This window comes from Ochlerotatus camptorhynchus, unplaced genomic scaffold, assembly GCF_037179485.1.
Source record: "Ochlerotatus camptorhynchus isolate MF236.1 unplaced genomic scaffold, CSIRO-AGI_Acam_v1.1 ptg000256l, whole genome shotgun sequence".
In the NCBI taxonomy this organism is placed as follows: domain Eukaryota; kingdom Metazoa; phylum Arthropoda; class Insecta; order Diptera; family Culicidae; genus Ochlerotatus; species Ochlerotatus camptorhynchus.
The window spans coordinates 1227141-1245838 of record NW_027040746.1 but is presented as its reverse complement, the minus strand read 5'-3'; the positions used below and the strand labels follow the sequence as shown (position 1 = coordinate 1245838).

Below are 18698 nucleotides of genomic sequence, written 5' to 3'. Positions count from 1 at the left end.
TATTTGGTATACCGTAAAGACTTTTTAAATTGCTGTACCCTGGGCAATCAGCCAATATGTGTTCCACTGTCATGGTAATGTTGCAAGTGTCACAAGTTTTCCGGAAATTGGAGGAGCAGCCCATGTTGTGTGTTGCACGTGTGTGCCCGGAACAAAGTCGAGACAAGTCTTGTCGACTTGGAGTGTCCTACCATTTGGAAATCTCCCCTTTCACTTTTCGAATAAAAGATTGCCTTGTGGAAGCCCACTCAACGTTCAAGGAACTGTATTCGATGGCGATTGTTCTTGGATCCCCTGGATCCCTGGATGCCTGGGATTCTAGGGCCGAAAGGGCACTGGCAGAGTCTGATAAGATGCAGATGTGTTTGTTGGCGCTTATAGTAACAGCATGGAGAATGGCCGCACTTTCCGCGGAGAAAACGGAGCATTGGTCAGGGAGCCGGAAAAATGGCTCTCGGTAGGATCTGCGATTCCAAATCCGACTTTTCCTCTAGCTTCAGAGCCGTCCGTGGTGGTTGTAATACTTTATCCATAGAATTTTAGCGACGTAGGCGCGCATTTCCGGCGCGTTGTCTCCGGCTTTGAAGCGCCTGGCTACAGATAGATCGACGGTAAGTGGAGGCTCCTCCCATCCCCTGGCTCCGTTCCAGTGGACTTCTGACACTGGGGGGAGTTTCTGATGGGCCAGGGTCTCAAGAAGTCTGTTCCCCTCTCTGAGGAGGCAGATCTCTCCAGTTCCGGTTGTTTTCTTTAGGAAACTGATTGTCCTCGACGCTAGTGTTCCTGCCACCTGGTACACGAATCGTAAATCTCCAAGCTCCACGTCTGCTGAATCTGCGGGGGTAGGACTGGAAAGGGATAGGGATACCATCACATTTGATCGGTGGAAAGTGACATATGTGTGATGACACACTTTTCTCGACTGACAACACAAACCCAGATTCAGACGCCCATCTATGAACTGAAGAGACTGAGGTCTGTAGCTTTCTGTGGAGTGCCTTTAGGGTGAGACCTACTGCCAAGAGTACAGTGTCATCGGCATAGACAAAGATAAATATCTCTTTTGGAAGACCAACGAATACCCCGTGCATCGCGAGCAAGAAGATGGTCACCGCAATTACAGAGCCCTGCCGGACACCAGTTTCTTCCATGCGAGTCAATGACCGATGGTTGCCTAATATGAAGGCCTGAAAGGTCCGGATAAAAAATAGGATGCTACCTCCTAATCCCCAGTCTGCCAGCTGCTGGATGACCCATGGGGACCATAGCCGAGCCCGGTGAAATAGGAACCGGTCACATGATCTGGTCTGAATGCATGCAATCAACTTCAGCTAGCGATCCTTCAACTCACCACAAATCCATCGAAATAACGGTGCAAAACGCGGATGTCGGAAAACGACTCAGTCGTGATTCCGGAAGCTTCAACAACAGTTGCGCTCACCTCAACTGTTAATTCCATTGGCACTCAACAAAAGGTAATCAGACTGCGACGCAAGCCGGCTAGCATCCACCCAGATCGTTCAAAACGGAACCAACACAAAAATGGATAATCGATGTTAGGAGTGACAAGTTGACAAATGGACAACGTTGACATGAATCCTATCGATGTTGTTCATTTTTCAACTTGTCACTTCCAACATAGTTTACTCATTTTTGTGTAGGTGTAGTTTTTACCGATCTGGGTGGATTATTCCCAAATTTGGGAAGTTTTGAAATAGCGTGTAAAACGTCAGATGTCATTTCAATTTGAAGCAACGTTTCCATGCCGCGATCTTTCGAAAAATGTCAAACACGCCACTTTGTAAACAATATTTTGAATCAATACCGTAAATATAAAACAAACCTTCAACAGGTTCTTGAAGGAATACTGATCAATATTCTGGAAAACAAAACCAGACAAGATTTTGTAGGAATACTGAGCATTTTTTTCTTTAAGAGTTTCGGGCAGAATCCACATGAGATTGTCGTCTGAATTAGCAAAAATCTGTAAGGATGATCGCAGTGTGCTGTGCTCGCGGATGGAATTGTGTTTTTTTCGGTCGCTGTTTCATCGTTGACTTCTATCACTTTTTTCAAATATTTTTGCATTTTTTAATAAATATCTATAGCTATACAGTAGGAAATTAGTGCCTTTGAATAGAACTTTTGATGTGTGCTGCTGCGAAAAAAGCATCTACAAGCAAGAGGAGGAGGACGATGGTGACCATAATGTCTTAAGACAGGATCTATAGACACATAATTTGGTGAGATCTTTTTATATTATTTTACTGACAGTGGATATTCCCAATCGTGTTTTACATCATGCTTTATTTAATACGCGCTGGATTCAATGTATCTGAAGGTGTGCTTGCAGTTCCTTCAGGCATGTGATATCGGAACTGTAGACATGTCGAGCTTATTGCTTCTGAAAGTGACTTCGGAATTGGTATGAGGTATCAAACATTTTAAAATGGGTTTCTGGATCAACAGTAGAGCTAGCACCTTCTAATTCCCGGACTAAAGCTGCTTTCAGTTATCTCTAATGATAATTTCAAGTATATTTCTTCCATAATACCACTTGCAAGAAATATTGCATACAATATTTTGAATGTTAACTTGTATGATACATGACGCTCCTTTTATATGCATCATAGTGATAGAAATTCACATTATTTTTTTCAACTGTGTAGGCTAAGCCCCATTTTCAACCAACTTGGCCAAATTCGAGAACGGTCACTCTCAAGGAAATGATCAAAATGTGTTTTGAAATAAAATTCAGCATGAGACATTTTTATTGCATTACACTCAATTCTGTAACGCGATTTTTTTTTCTTTATTAAAGAGACTTTCAGCCTTGGGCTGGTTCGTCTCTCTGTAACGCGATTTTTTGTTCGTCTCTATTTTTGATCGAGTAATCTCAAATTGCTACCAAGTGTAATGCAACATGCTAAAAAAAGAAAACAAGTATAATATGATGCAATTAAAAAATGAGGGTGCGTAAGGGCAAAAAAAGCGTTAAAACATAATTGAGTGTTATTTGATTACAATTGAATTACCGATGGTCATAGCCTACTTCGACGTCACGCTTGTATTTGCGTCGAATAATTTTTTTTCTCGTTAGATATCAAAAAACATAATTTTGCACTTACTTTCGAAAGTCTCCGAAACATAGGGATGTGATTTTTGAAAAGCTGATAAAGATTCCTTTAGACAATACCAAATTGGAAGAAAAAAATATCTGTTTTTATACATCATCTGAAAAGAGCTCTGTTTTCTGAGCACAACGATATTTTTTTCGATCCCACAGAGTTTTATCTCGAGTTTTAAACAGGCTTGGTTCTCTCCTCGGTGTGAGTAAAGAGGAAAGTGTACCTGCTACGTGCACCGCATCCAACAAAATGGTGCGCGCACCGTAGGTCGGCTTACCCTACACCAGATTGTACGTGAGTGCGAGAGTGCAATACATCGCATACACTTCGGCAGATGAGAAATCCCGAAGTTTTACACTTGGCTACACTCGGCTTTTTTAACAGAGCAAGAACACGCTCGCTGAAGCGATTGCGTTGCGCATTTTCCTTACCTCATAACAGCTGGCGCATTCCCTGTGATTTGTGCACTGTCCAGTAGCTTCATGTTTTTAGATTTAAATCTGTATTTTCATCGCAAAAAATATTTTTAATCTCTATTTGACTGACCAGTCTGTATAATTTCTGTGTGATGGTCTCAGTGCGGATTTACGTAAACCTCCATTGAGCAAATTCATAGTTTAGAAGGAGTTTGTTCAATATTTAGAATCATGATGTTTGCTTTCTAAAGAATTTGGCTATTTTAAAAATCTTGAAATCCTACAATCTTGATTTTTTAAAGTGTTTTGTATCCGTTCTACTGTCTGAAAATACAAAACATTAAGAACCAGTTGTGAGAGACAAATCTGTTTCTGACTGAAAATTTCGTTAATGAAGTAACACACCTTAAACCTTATAGTTAAAGTAAATATTATCAATAATATTACCATTTGCTCTAACAAATAGTATCTTTTCAAACATGGCCAATCCCACTTTAGTTCGATGTTTGGTCATTATTTGACCAAGGCTGTTAAAAGCGCGTTCGACAGACACTTGCGTGCGAGGCATCTGCAACACTGTCTCTGCAAGCATAGCCTTTGCAGGATCGATCTTTCGGTTCTTGTTCCACCATGCAACCACATCTTCGTCCAGGGGCAATGATGGTTCTAACCACAGCTTACGGATACGCTTTTCGATGTGAACTGACTACGACAAATGATTTCGGAAATCCAAGACCCCAAATCGTACTGCCAGGATCGTACACTGTTCTCCTCCGTGTCTCTCTCTCTCTCTTCGTTTTACGTTCGTGCACGATAGGGAATGCTCCTGCTCTCCGTTCGAGCGTTCGTGCACGGCGAGCAACGAAAGTTTTCTCCGCGTGCATCGTGTTTTCTTCTCGGCGTGTGGGTTAACACATATGCTTCCTAGTTACACGTGCGAGTAAAAGCCAAGCCTGGTTTTAAATCAAGATTTAATGCAAGATAATAACTTCACTGTTTGACACTCAACTATCAAATTGACAGCTCGCTCGCATACAAAGTCCCAACGAGGGGCGCTAAGAAAATTGTTAGAAGACACGGTTCTCCGAAGGTGCCGTCAACGCCAATTGAATTAGAGTGTGAGCACTGGAATGATGATTCGCGGTAGTGATAGAAGGGCTCTTCGCAATCCGCCGTGGTAAGAGAGGTCCCTTTTGTTTCCCCGTTGTTTGGATGGAAGGTGGACTTTGATGTCAAACTCCGTCATCCGTTTGATCCGTCTTTGTCATGAAGCATGATCTAAGCTCCATTGATGATGATGATATTAAACTTCTTTCAGTTGCTGCAGTCAACTCTCCGTAACTCTATTGTATGTGCCACGCACTAATTTCCGGACATACGCAGGCTTTCTTGACGGCACTGGTGGCCTCTGGGCCCAAAAGCGTATCTGCGGCACGTTGAAACAAAAAACGTCACGATGGAATTGAACGAAGGCGTTCGCTTCCCACACACGCGGCGATGGGGTTTTCCTTACCCAGAACTTGATCGTTGCTCGCCCTCTTTTTCACTAAAGATCGGCCGACGCACATATGGTCAAGTTCTCACCATCAACGGCTAAGTCCCCCGTTAATTTGGGACTTAGTAGAAACCTTCTTCGACCACACAACCAAAGTGACAAAGTAGTTTGTAAGGTAGACAGCAAATAATGTCGCTAGGTTAAGTTAGATGCAAGAAATTCAATTTACTTCTAGGAACAAATTCTACTTTTAAGCTATTAGATAAGTTTAGGTTTAGATCAGTACCTAACATCTATAATACCTTCAATATCAATGAATAAATTTCATTTTTATATCTGAAATTTAATAAATTCATGTTGATCTTCGTCAAGCTTCGTCTACAATTTGGGCTTCTACATGAACATATGTCAAGCAGCTAAACTTGGTGAGTTCGTTCCATTTGGTAAATTTTTATCTTTTCAAACCAGTAACGTTGGGAGATCACCTTTTTGTGGTGCGTTACTGGTATAAGATCTACCACCGAACCCTAGCCGTGACAAATTCAAACTAGGGAATCAGGATTTTCCAATTATCAAAGGATAACATTTTATTCCTTGTTACTTTTTATGATTTGATAATAGTGACAAGACTCGGGTAGTGACCACCGCCGTTATGCATTTCTATATTGTATATTTCAAATCAAAAATATTGTTTATGTTCATAGATTTCACATAATCACATGAAGAAGAAAAAAAAAAACCTAATTCTTTTCCCTTTGTCCTCCTCCTTTTCCTTTCCCTCTTCTCTTTTCAGAAAGCGAGTAATGGCGCTATAGCCATAAGTCATAAAAGGCTAAGATAAGAGTTAGTGCTCTTGCCCCAACCGTAAGAAGAAAATGGAGCATCACTTAACCTTTCTAGCTTTGATGCTTCCAACGACCATCAATCATATAATTATCAAAATCGGAACGCAAGATACGACAGAACAAAATCGGAACGTACGGTACGACGTTTCATCCATTTATTGGATTATGAAGCATTTAAATAGGCCCGATGTTTTCTGAATCATCTTGCCCCTTAAATGCGGCACAGTAGGCCTGGCCGTTTTGATATGTGTGACGCATCTTCGATGTGAAACATATATCAAGTAGACAAGAAAAATGATGTAGGTATATATATATCATTTTCCAGGATGCTTTCAAGAACTGGCTGTGTTGGTGTTAGATTAAATTAGAATCCACAAGAGATTGTCGTCTAAAATAATTGAATAAAGCTAAAATAACGTCCTGCGACAAAACAAATCCTATTGACATCCTATTGATCCATGAAAGTTGCTCTCCCGGGATGCAAGCATCTGTACGATGCTAACACATTCTGATCAAAGAGTTCAAACCATTTACAATCCTTTCTTACGGATATCAGAACAATGCCACGGTGCCATGCGATTCAAGAATGCGACAAAAAATAGTAGCCAACATCCATTAATAACTATTTTTCACCTTCCATTGCATGTAAACCAGTTGCATTTTCCACCAGTCTTAAAGCATCCGACCAAGCATACACTTTTATCCTTATCCACGTACACATGCTAATGTTAGCAATGCATATATTCTCGGCTGGCTATGAATAATTCGCAGCTCGTGAGGTCTTTATTTCTTTCGAACTCCATAGGTATGTGCGCCTGTATGGAATTCTCCAAGAGGAAGTGCACCTCCACGTACCGACATAGCTATGTGAGCACCTGAGAAGCAAGTACACCAATGCTCGTGAACGCAAATCTGTATTGAAATTACTTCTGTGTTTATCTTTACAATCGTGATGTGAATGCACCGATCCGGCAAGCGTGCAGCACCGAGCGCCGAGCCACGAGCAGAAGCAGGATTTGATTCGTCCTTTCCGGTTTCACCCGTTACGGATTGTTGATGGGCGGAAAATCCTGTTTTAGGGTTGTATTTGCACAAACGACGTGTGCGACTGTTTCTGTGTGTCTGCGTGTGATTGTATGTGTGAGCGAGTGCCATGTAAATGCCTATACACCCGACGAGAGGAACGTGCCGGGAAAATTGAAAGTGGAACAGATCCCTCCGGTATTTTGCGACGCGCGTCTGTCACCGCCGCCCGCCTTCCGAGAGAAGAGAATGTGCTGCTGCTGGTGCTGGTTCGAAGATAATCCGTTAAATTGTAGGCACCATTACACCCCTGAGGTTTGTGTTTCGCTCTTTCAAAGGCCTCCGAGGATGCTGGCTGGCTGCGGTTGGTTGGCAGGAGGCACGGGCTTCAGACGGGAAGGAATGTATGCAAATATATACAGCAGCTTGCTAAGAAGGGTACGGAATCAGGCAGGAGGAGCGATAGAACACTGACTATGCGGTTCTGTTTGTCTAAGATGAAATATGGATTTTGAAGAACCACTATGCTTTACGATGGCTGGGGACCGATAAGATAATTTTCAGCTTGCTTAATCTGCGTATAGGAAAGAGCTTGCCTTTGGTTCAATGAGCATGGGATTGCGTTTCCTTTGCAGCGTGGTAATCAGTGCTTAAGGAGAATCAGCTGAGCGTGGAAAGTTTAGGTTCGGTGTATGGAAGTGTGCAGTCGAGAATCGTTCTGATTCGTATTGTGATTACTACATTTCTTGAGGGGCCTCCCTTTAGCTCAGTCGGTAAAGGCGCAGCTACAAAGCAAGACCATGATGGAGGTGGCTGGGTCCAGGAAATTTTTTCAAGTTGAAAAATTTCTTAACTTCGCTTGGTAAAGAGTATGAATTGTACTTGCCACAAAATTATACTAATGCAAAAATGGTATAGGCACCGAAAGCACTCAATTGATAGCTGTGAAAGTGCACCAAGAACACTAAGGTGAGAGCAGCGTAACTGTTACAATTGGCTTCCATCGCTGATTTCTAGCTAACAATCATTAAATCAAGCAAAGTAATAACACCATTGAAGACATGGGACAATTCTCCATCTGTTCGTCATGCCAATTTGTATGATTGAATTTTTATTTGTGAGATATCGACGGTGGAAGTCAAACGTGACAGCTACGTTGTATCGAGGTATATCCATAGAGGTAACTATAAGACTAGTAGGTCCCGAAGAAATGTGCTCAACTTTTTGGCTCAGTTCTGGTACTATTTTCGGTCCCAAGCTAATTGATGCACCCCTCGAAACATAGGAAAATCCACGAACCCCTAATTTTATCTGTCAAACTTTATATATCTGTATTAAGTGTGCCGACTTAACGGCGCCGGTGGTGTAGTGGTAAGCGTGATTACCTCTCACCCCAGCAGGCCTGGGTTCAATCCCAGTCGGCGCCGCCGGGATGTTCTGAGGGATGGGAAGTAAAGCCGTTGGTCCCCGGTTCATGAGTTGATGGGTCGATAGGTAGGGTCCAGGTGTGTGGGAGCTGCCTTCCTGGCACGTCGGTAGCATTGGTGCTCAGCACGGAAAACAAGATCGACGGAAAAAACAAACCAAAGGAAAAAAAAAAAAAGTGTGCCGACTTAGTGAAGAAAACAAAATTCCCTGATATTCCCTGATTTTCCAGTAATTAAAAAAAAAACTACAAGGGACAGCCCTATGGGGCTGTACGCAATGCTGACGTAGGACTACGTGGTCTTATAAAATAAATCTTATTTGTTAACTGCAGCATGAGCTTGTGTTTTGTGTAGGAATAGGAATTAGAGCGGGGTTCTCTCTGTTTATACTCTTCAGTATGACGCGCTTGACATAGATGGCCCACAGCAACTCACGAAGAGCCACTGACTCCAATCAATAGCGGTGCGGCTTCTTCCTCCTTCTATGGATGCGCATGTGGGCTGCAGCTCGCTGCTTGCAGGCAGCCTTTCGTTGTGTACCTACTGGAGAACACCACCCTTCACCTCACGGTTATTGCATAAACACCGTTTGGTGAGACCGGATGGAATTCAACTATGAAATCTGTGTTAGGGAAATCGCTTTTCGCAGGCAATCGGTAATACTTTTAATTATCAAAGCAACAGTTGCAGATTCGTTCAATTTTCAATAGCGAGATTTTGGAAATGAAAAATTCCTCAACAGATGCGTAAAAATATATCTGATCGATTGGTGATAAAATTATTGAAATTGGTCCAGGGGCAGCTGAGTTATTAACGTTCAAAATCTTTCATAATTTTGTTACATGTTCCATTTTCGGTTTTCGCAAAGTGCACCCCCATAAAGAAATCACAGACGTAGTCCTACGTCAAAAAATCCCGTTCAGTGCCAATGTCTACCAGTTTTTGGCAACTATTTATTTCCTGCAAAGGCCCAAAAAAATTCATTCTAAATGAGTAACCAGTTCCAAATTTACCATGACATCACTGGGTTGCGGTCTTCATCAGAGCTGTTTAGATAGATAAGGCCTATTGGAAGGCGAACAGTTTAGTTTAGAATTCGTCCTGCAAGTGGCACTAATATGCAATTTGTTTTTAAAACATCTTGACTAAGTGGAAGGCTTCTGTCTTTGAAAAAGTCGTTCAAGTGAAAGAGACTTATTGGATGGTGTGCATCATGTGTGTTGCTAGTAAATATACTATTTAACTTCTTATTGCTTTAACTTGCGAGAAGATAGCAGTTTTGGACAATGTTGATATGATAAATAAGAGCTATTAGATGATGGACAGCTCTGAGACTAGATGAGACTCACCCTATTGGCTCAACCAAGACTCCCGGATATCTAGCTCAGTAGCATGAGACCCCTGAACTGTGTCACAGGGCCGGCATGCTACTTGGTAATTTGGAGGGGTCCGCGGAACAAACTGTGCAGAAACTGTGGGATTTCTAAAGTGATAGTGAAATTAATTGGAAGCTAAAGTGTGGGTGGAAAAAGTCTAGAAGTTTATTAAAATGGAACTATGGTGCGGATGGTTTTATTGGGCTATTATGGGGTGTGTTCTGTGGGTTTCTGCTTCCTTGGTACGTACCGGTAGTGTTTGCTGGACGATGGCGGTGCTTATATTGGACAGCTGTTGTTTGACCGCGATGGCGATCCGTGACTTAATCACTCCGTCGACAATGGCGGATCGGTGTCTATAACTGGTCTGGAAGATAGCGCCTGGTGATTGGAGCTGTGGTCACTACAATGGCTGGTTTGAGGCTTGGGTTTGCGCGTTGCGATGGCGATTCGCAACCAGGGAATATAGCAATCCCTGTTCAGCTACTGAAGTAGCCTTTTCGGTGTCAACGGCGAATAGCATCTCTCCCGTTGATGCTTCACTACGGACTTGTCATCAAAATTAAGTCCACACTCTCCCGTGTCTAGATTAGGCAAGATTCGTTTATTTTCTCTTCAGCTTACATTTATATTTCCTACGACTAGAGTTACCTAGATTCATGCTACCTCGCACAGACAGTTTATTGACAATATTTGGAATAACCCGACTGAGACAACATAAACATAGCTCGGGTGACGCCCTTGCAAAGGTTGCAATTCGGCATAACCATGAGACATGCTTAACGGTCTCGCTATGTGTAATAAACAATAATAATTCAGCGTCTGCAGGTAAAGGTCGCAAGCGCATCAAATTCAAAAATAACCAACGTTACTGTTTTATGACCGTGATAATGAGCGTACACATCTTGTAAGCAGATTGTGCGAAATTGCTAATTCAGGAGGCGGGGGTAATCACGCCTAATAATTGATTTGGAAAAATCCTATGACTGATGCGTAGCAGGAATGCTACACCTATCCCCTTTTGAAAGAATAGCGAAGCTATTCTCAAAGATTGCGTAAACTCTCTGTCTGTGGTAGCTTATTTTATTATATTATATTTTTATATGTTATATGTTATGAATTATTTTCCTTGTGATTGAATCAGTGATGTATTACTATATTATTTTCTAGTTTTACTATTATTATTATTTTTTGAATAATTGATATAAGATTATTTATTAAATGTGATGTTTTGATTACATTTTGATTATTTATTAAATGTGATTTTTCATTGTCCCCTTCCCCCTGAAGAAGAGGAAAGAGTAAGAAGTGATTAAATTTTAATTATACGATTTTTATGTACAACTGTAGTATATCCGTTATTATCTGATAAAGTTACATTCGGATGTTCAATTTCTGTGATGTAATATGGTCCTTTATATACTTTATCTAATTTACGTCTATTTTCGTTTGTTAACATTACCTTATCTCCTATCATTACATTAATTGGGTTTGCTTTTACACTCTGATCAATAATTCGCTTATCTTTGATTTTGGTTATGATTTGTCTAGCTGTTATTGTTGCTTTTTGGAGACGATGCTTCAATTCTTGATAATATAAGTCTGTATTGTATACTGGATCAACTTTGGATGGATTTCGGATATCTTGAGGGAGGTTGGGAAGTTTTCCAAAAATTAATTCAAAAGGTGTGTACCGAACCTCTGTGTTTGGAGTGGTATTATAACAAAATGCATAATAAGGTAACCATTCATCCCAATCAGTTTGGGACTCGTTCACAAACTGTCTGACATACTCGTTCAAACAACGATGGTTACGTTCTAAGCCTCCAATTGTTTGTGGGTGATAAGGCGTACTGAATTGTTGATTTATGTGTAAATATTCTGAAATTTTTTCAAAAACTTCATTTTTGTATTCGGTGCCCTGATCCGTTCTGATGACAGATGGAGCTCCGTAAATTAAAATAAAACTCTCTACAAATGCTTTTGCTATTGAGTTTGCGGATTTATCAATAATTGGTTTAATGACAACATATTTCGACAGATCACATTGAATAGTCAATGCATATCTGTTGCCTGTATTTGATTTGTTAAACGGTCCAATTGTGTCCATAGCAATGGAATCAAAAGTTTTAAATGTTGTCGGGTACGATGTAAAATTTTCGTTCGTTTTTACACCGTGTTTGTTTTCTTTACACTTTACGCATTGTTTGACATAATCGGTAATAGTTTTTCTCATGTTGGGCCAGTTGTATAGGTTATTAAGCTTCTTATATAATCTGTTGACACCAACATGTCCTCCTAAAGGGGTGTCATGGTTGATTTTGATGATTTCCAATTGCTCATTTTTATTTTCAATAAGTCTTTTAGGCTGATAAATTATTATTTGCAGAGAATTCAGTTCTTGTGCACATTTCTCCTTAAAGATATGTGGATTAACAAGCTGAAAAATATCGCTGTTTAGCGCTAGAGCTAAAGCATTGATGTTCATTTTTGTGGCCATTCTTTCAATTTCATTCAGGATATCCATAATATTTGTGTTCTCAGGTATGAGCTTACCTTTTGATGTCGCTAGCTGACATTTTTTTGTTTTGTTGAATATTCGTATTTCTACATTTCTGACATTAAAGTCTCCTCGTGCTAATTCTATGACGAGTTTTGGTAAATCAAAAACTTCACTTAAGTTCAACGCCTCATACGCATTGAGTTGATCAGGCTCAGGCATATCGTTGCTATTCTGTGTTGGTTCTCGATCTTTTCCTTTAAGTTTCTTTGAACTGGCTCGCGTTTGGACAATGAGCGTTTGTATGTTTTTCAGAGTTTCGGAGTCGATGCTGATTCTAGACAAAGCGTCGGCTCCCACATTAAGTTTTCCTTGAACGTATTCAACGTCAAAAACAAATTCTTCAAGATCTACTCTCATCCTTGTTAGTCTAGATAAAGGATTTTTGATTGAGAATAGGTACACTAAAGGTCTGTGGTCCGTTTTGATTAAAAATTTTCGGCCATAGAGGTATGGTCTAAAGTGCATAACTGCCCAATGAATTGCAATTAGCTCTTGTTCGATAGTCGATTTATTGGATTCGCCTTTTGTGAATGCTTTGCTGGCGAATGCAATAGGAAGTTCAATATTGCCGTGTTGCTGAGCAAGCACTGCTCCGCAAGCTGTTTTAGACGCATCGGTTGTTAAAATAAACTGCTTTTTGAAATCAGGGAACTGTAGAATTGTTTCTGAAATTAGTGTGCTCTTAAGAGTATCGAATGCTGCCTGACATTCTGTTGTCCAGCTAAAAGTAACGTTTTTCCTCAATAATTTGTTGAGCGGGTAGGCAACATTAGCGAAATTTTGAATGAACCTTCTGTAGTAATTGCAAAAGGCTACGAAACGACGTACTTCGTCAGAATTCGTAGGTACAGGATATTTTTTTATAACTTCAAATTTGGACTTATCAGGCTGTATGCCTTTGTCAGAAATGTGGTGACCTAAATAGGTAACCTCGTTTTTGAAAAAGTTACACTTCGACGGATTCAATTTTAAGTTATAAAATCTCAATTTTTCAAAGACCTTTTCGAGATTCGCTAGGTGATGATTAACTGAACATCCGACGACAATAATGTCATCGATGTATAGAAATGCGCATTCTGGTGGTAACCCACTTAATGCAATCGTCATCATCCTCTGGAAGCTGTTTGGGGAAATGTTTAGACCAAAAGGCAATCGATTGAATTCATAATGCCCAGTAGTTGTTGAAAAAGCTGTTGCCTTTTTAGAGTCTTCATCAAGTTCAATTTGATGAAATCCGGACATTAAGTCCAAAGTTGTGAAATACTTTGCCCTGCCCAGATGATCTAAAATTTCATCTATTCGTGGCAGTGGGAATTTGTCTGGGATTATTCGTTTGTTCAATTGACGAAAATCCACCACTAAACGCCATTTTTTCTCATCCGTTACTGATTTCTTAGGGACTAGTAAAATTGGCGAATTGAAAGAGCTTATCGACGGTTGGATTATTTTGTCGTCTAACATTTTGTTAACCTGTTTATCGATCTCTTCAAGATGGGCTTCTGGGGTCCGATAATTTTTTATGTACACAGGATTTTCATCCTGAAGGGTGATTTTCTGTTTATAAAAATTGTTTGCTGTTAAAGTGTCGCCTTGTAAAGCGAAAATGTCGTTATATTTAAAACAAAGTTCCTTCAACTTTTCCTTTGCTTCTGGGTAAGTCTCTAAATTTATTTCATCGGATAATTTCTGTAACCTTTCCTTTTTACGATTAACCTTACGTGGTTGCGTTTTGAACTCGAATTTTCGTAGTGGTATCAATTTTGGTTTGAAGGTAGTAACGTGAACTGTAACAGGTTGTTCTTTCGAATTGACAATTTGAACATATTTCGATGTTGGACTTATGATAGTATTAGAATAGAAAACTCCAGTGTCCATTTGATCACCAATAATGACACAATCTTCTGTAACTCCTTCAATATCTACTTCCCTAATTATTTGACACCTTGGTGGGATAATGATTTTGCTATCGAATTTATCTTCGATAGGAATTTCAAAGGTTTGATTTTGGTAATCAAAAGACAAAAGCCATGTTTTTAAACAAATCTTGGTACCATAATGTGCAAGAAAGTCTCGACCAAGAATTCCATCTGTTGTAATAGGGAATTCTTTATCGACAACTTGAAAATTGAGTGGTATTTTAACGCCGTTCATTAGGATATTTGTGTGTGAAATACCGATGGTTTCAATTTGTCCACTAGTTACTCCGTTAATCATACATTTGTGATTTGTGTATATATTGGTTGTGGGTTGTAGGATGTTTTCCTTGATTAACGAAACATCCGCTCCCGTATCGACTATTAGAGTGCATGACTTGTCACACATCTCTAGTTTCAGAGTTACAAAATTCGTGTAATTTATGTCTAAATTGAAAACTTTTACGCTCTTGGTTGAGCAACCCCGGTGGGTGCGTTCGTCTCCGGCTGGGGACGGGCCGATGACGTTTGCTCGTTTTCCGCGTAATACACATTTCGACTTCTGTTTTGGCCTTCATTAGTTCGACTGCTATTATTGTCGTTAGGGTTGTTATTATCGTAACGCCTATTGTCAGCATTATTATTGCGATTACGATAGCGATTATCACAGTTGCGGCTACGGTTCTCGTTCTGGGAATCGTAGTTACGGCTATGGTTGTCGTTATTGTAACCTCGATTAAAATACTGTCTTCCAGAATTTTGACCATATCCCCGGTTGTAGTTTGGCCTTTGATAATTATTCTGAAAGTTTCTTGCATTTCCGTGAAAGTCTCGTTGGTAGTTATTTCTACTGAAATTATTTCTACCTCTGCTGGCAAATGTGAATATTTCCGCATTTGGTAGGCTAGGAGAATTTGAGTTCTCCACCACTTTTGTAATGGCATCCCTAATATTGTTGAAAGTTCCGGCTTTTAAGATTAACTTTGTATCACTATTAGTGACACCGTTTATGAGGGCATCTACTCCGGCTTTATTGGCCATACTTGACGCCACATCATCCGGTATTTTATTACTTAAATACACGGATTGTAATTTTGCCGTAAGGTTTTCCAGTTCATCACATAGTGTTTGAACGGACTGTTTTTGTTTGACGTTCCTCATTTTCGCGATAATGCTGTCTGGAGTGATCTTTTCTTGGCAACGGTCTCGCACGTTGCTAATAATCAGTTCAATTGTATTGGCCGTTTCGGGTAAGCCAAGCCTTGCCTTACCCGTTAGTCTTGTTCGTAAAAATTTTGCTGCCAAAGGTTTGTGATCAGCTTTGACTAGTTCGTTTAGAAGATTCGCTGAGTCGACGAATGCTTCTAGGCCATCTGCATCTCCATTGTATGGCTGGACTAATGCAGGAGCCGTTTTAATGTCAAAATCGGTCATTTTGGGGAATCGGTTTAACCAAATGATTAGTTTTACAAGTGTTTTGAATCTGATAATTGGGTTGTCTGCGAACACTGTTGGGAAGTTATATCGTCGTAATAATACGATAAGTTTTGCTAACGATTTGAATTTAATTTTTGTAGGACGTGGAATTTGAGAGGTTGAGGTTGGAAAACGCTTCAGGAGTATACTTAGTCTCGCGACGCTTTTAAATTTAATTTTCGGTGGGCAGACCTTTGGAGGCGCTAAACGATTAACGAATATAATAGTTTTTGCAATAGTTTTCAATTTATATTTTGGCGTTCTAGAACTGATAATCGCTTTAGATAAAAGTTGTTTGCACCCTTCAAATTTCGTCTTCGTTATTTCGTAAGTTTCGTAATGCGCTTTCCAGGTGCCTTTTTGTTCAAATTCTTTCTTGCTTGACTTCAAAAGACTAACATACTCGCTGAATAAATTTCCCAAGGTTTCTTCCTTCAAAGTAATCGTCTCAAGAGTTTTAGCCTTGTTGACGCTTTTCCGGAGGTTCGTAAACTCTTTTGAGATATAATCCTCGATAAAACTTAATCTGCTCATTTAGAAGAAAAATCACACGTTTTGCCCAAGCATACAACACATTTCTTTCACTTGCTTTGACCGAGAATTGAATACATCGCCTGTTAAACGATCTACTTACTCAGAATGTTTCAATAATTTACAGAAAACACTTGACTATGGAAAAACTATAAATCTACATTTTCTAGTTATTTATTATCATCTTTGTTGATGGGTACTTATCTTGAGGCTTGAAATTTTCATCAGGGTGTCTGGTGACTGCTCGTCCTGGACTTGTGATGCGTTCACAGGGTGTCTGGTAACCGTTCGCCCCTGGTAATTGATGAGTCCTCAGGGTGTCTTGTGACTGTTCGCCCTGGAATTGTGATGCGTTCTCAGGGTGGTCATTGACCGCTGACCGTTCGCCCCTGACTGTTGACGTCTCTGTTAGAACGGACTGCTGTGCCATCAAAACGACTACTTTAATCAATTTAGTTTTTTCACTTCTTTTCTTCTTTTGTCTGCGTCTGTACCAAACAACGCTAATTATCACTGTTGACACAATTAGTAATGTTAATGTTGCTATCCCGTATATCAAATGTTTTTCGACAGTTCCACTATTTTCCACTACCTTATTTACATGATTAACGTCCGTGCTCAAAACGTTACTCCGTGTTTCTTCGATTGGAGTTGTCGGAATCGTGGTAGTTGATGTGCTTACGATTATGGGTAAACAGCCCCATACATCACACGCTGAGTAAAACATGTGTACGGTTTTCGCGATTCATTATGTTATAACACACGCGATAGTTATATTGTTCTTAGTGATCACGAACTTCTTACATTGTTCAGTTGGATCTCGTGTTGAACCACGTTTTTGATCCCCTTTTTCATGTACTTGCTGTGAAGTCTCAGCAGGAGATACGCGATGATCACAACCACCATTGTCACGCACGCGCCTGCTAGGATTTTCATTTCCGTGGTGTTCATTTCCACTTGGTTCGTGATGTAGTTGTCGGATGTGAACCAACCCATTTTAGCACTTATCACTGCACAACTTTGTACGAACACTTTAGCAACACTTGGTTTCGCGGCGTGATGAACTTATTTTTCGGAGAAGGCAGGTCATTGGCCACTTAGTCGCGGTTCGCCAAATAGCATCTCTCCCGTTGATGCTTCACTACGGACTTGTCATCAAAATTAAGTCCACACTCTCCCGTGTCTAGATTAGGCAAGATTCGTTTATTTTCTCTTCAGCTTACATTTATATTTCCTACGACTAGAGTTACCTAGATTCATGCTACCTCGCACAGACAGTTTATTGACAATATTTGGAATAACCCGACTGAGACAACATAAACATAGCTCGGGTGACGCCCTTGCAAAGGTTGCAATTCGGCATAACCATGAGACATGCTTAACGGTCTCGCTATGTGTAATAAACAATAATAATTCAGCGTCTGCAGGTAAAGGTCGCAAGCGCATCAAATTCAAAAATAACCAACGTTACTGTTTTATGACCGTGATAATGAGCGTACACATCTTGTAAGCAGATTGTGCGAAATTGCTAATTCAGGAGGCGGGGGTAATCACGCCTAATAATTGATTTGGAAAAATCCTATGACTGATGCGTAGCAGGAATGCTACAGGCGTCTCCCTTCGTGGGCGAACATCAGCTGACCGTGACAAGGCCACCTTGGTCGAGCCGAGAAGGGTCTTCCTCCTTAACAATTAGGACTACCGAGTCCGAGGATGCTCTCCTTTCTGGAAATTATTAAGCCGGAGAGTTGAAGGTCCTTGACATTTAGACCAAGACAGTTGAGACTGACTTGGTCGAAAAGTGCCGATCGTGAGGATATCCGCGGAATACCAAAAAAAGGTCCTGAAGGACAAATGGTTATTTAAAACCAAGCCAAAATAATTTTTGGTCAAATTCAGTTACCTGATTGAACACCAGGAACATAAAAAGGTCGTTCTCTGCAACTTTGGTTCACTTTTGCACTCCACTCACGTCTTCTAGGCACAAACGCCGGTTTACTTCTGGGCAATGGTTGACCATCCCAGCTATCAAAAGCCCTCCTTTTCCCATCCAGTTTTCAATTCGTTCCTTTTTACCCGGAGTTGGTTGGAAATGCTAACATGAAGCTTTAGTGTGATAATTTATTAGCTAGAGAATGATATTATGAAGAAGGTAGGTGGATAGTTCCGTTAGAGTACGGCAGTATGAAAATTGAATAGAAGTATAAAATGAGCGAAGGGCCATTAATGCGACAGACCTATACTAGATCTGGATGGTGTACAGTTTGATCAGTGAACAGTGATCAGATGCCGGCGCCGGTGGCTTAGTGGTAAACGTGGGTCTGGGTTCAATCCCAGCCGAGGTCGGTGAGATTTTTCTGAGGCATAAAAATCTCTGGTCACGTCTTGCTTCGGTAGGGAAGTAAAGCCGTTGGTCCCGGCCCATGTGTGTGTTTGAATGGGTGCGATATTAGAGTGATGCAAAATTTGAAATTTTCGCTCCACAGTACTTAAACGATTTCAAAT

At 40.5% G+C, this 18698-nt stretch overlaps 1 protein-coding gene across 1 annotated transcript in view; it reads right to left on the bottom strand.

Moving 5' to 3' along the window:
- Positions 1-17189, bottom strand: part of LOC135705016 (dopamine D2-like receptor) — a 191067-nt gene extending 173878 nt beyond the window's left edge. Inside the window, exon 1 of the mRNA XM_065226566.1 lies at positions 16998-17189. Coding sequence (XP_065082638.1) covers positions 16998-17189 — 192 coding nt within the window. The remainder of the gene's footprint in view (positions 1-16997) is intronic.
- Between the last annotated feature and the right edge of the window lie 1509 nt (positions 17190-18698).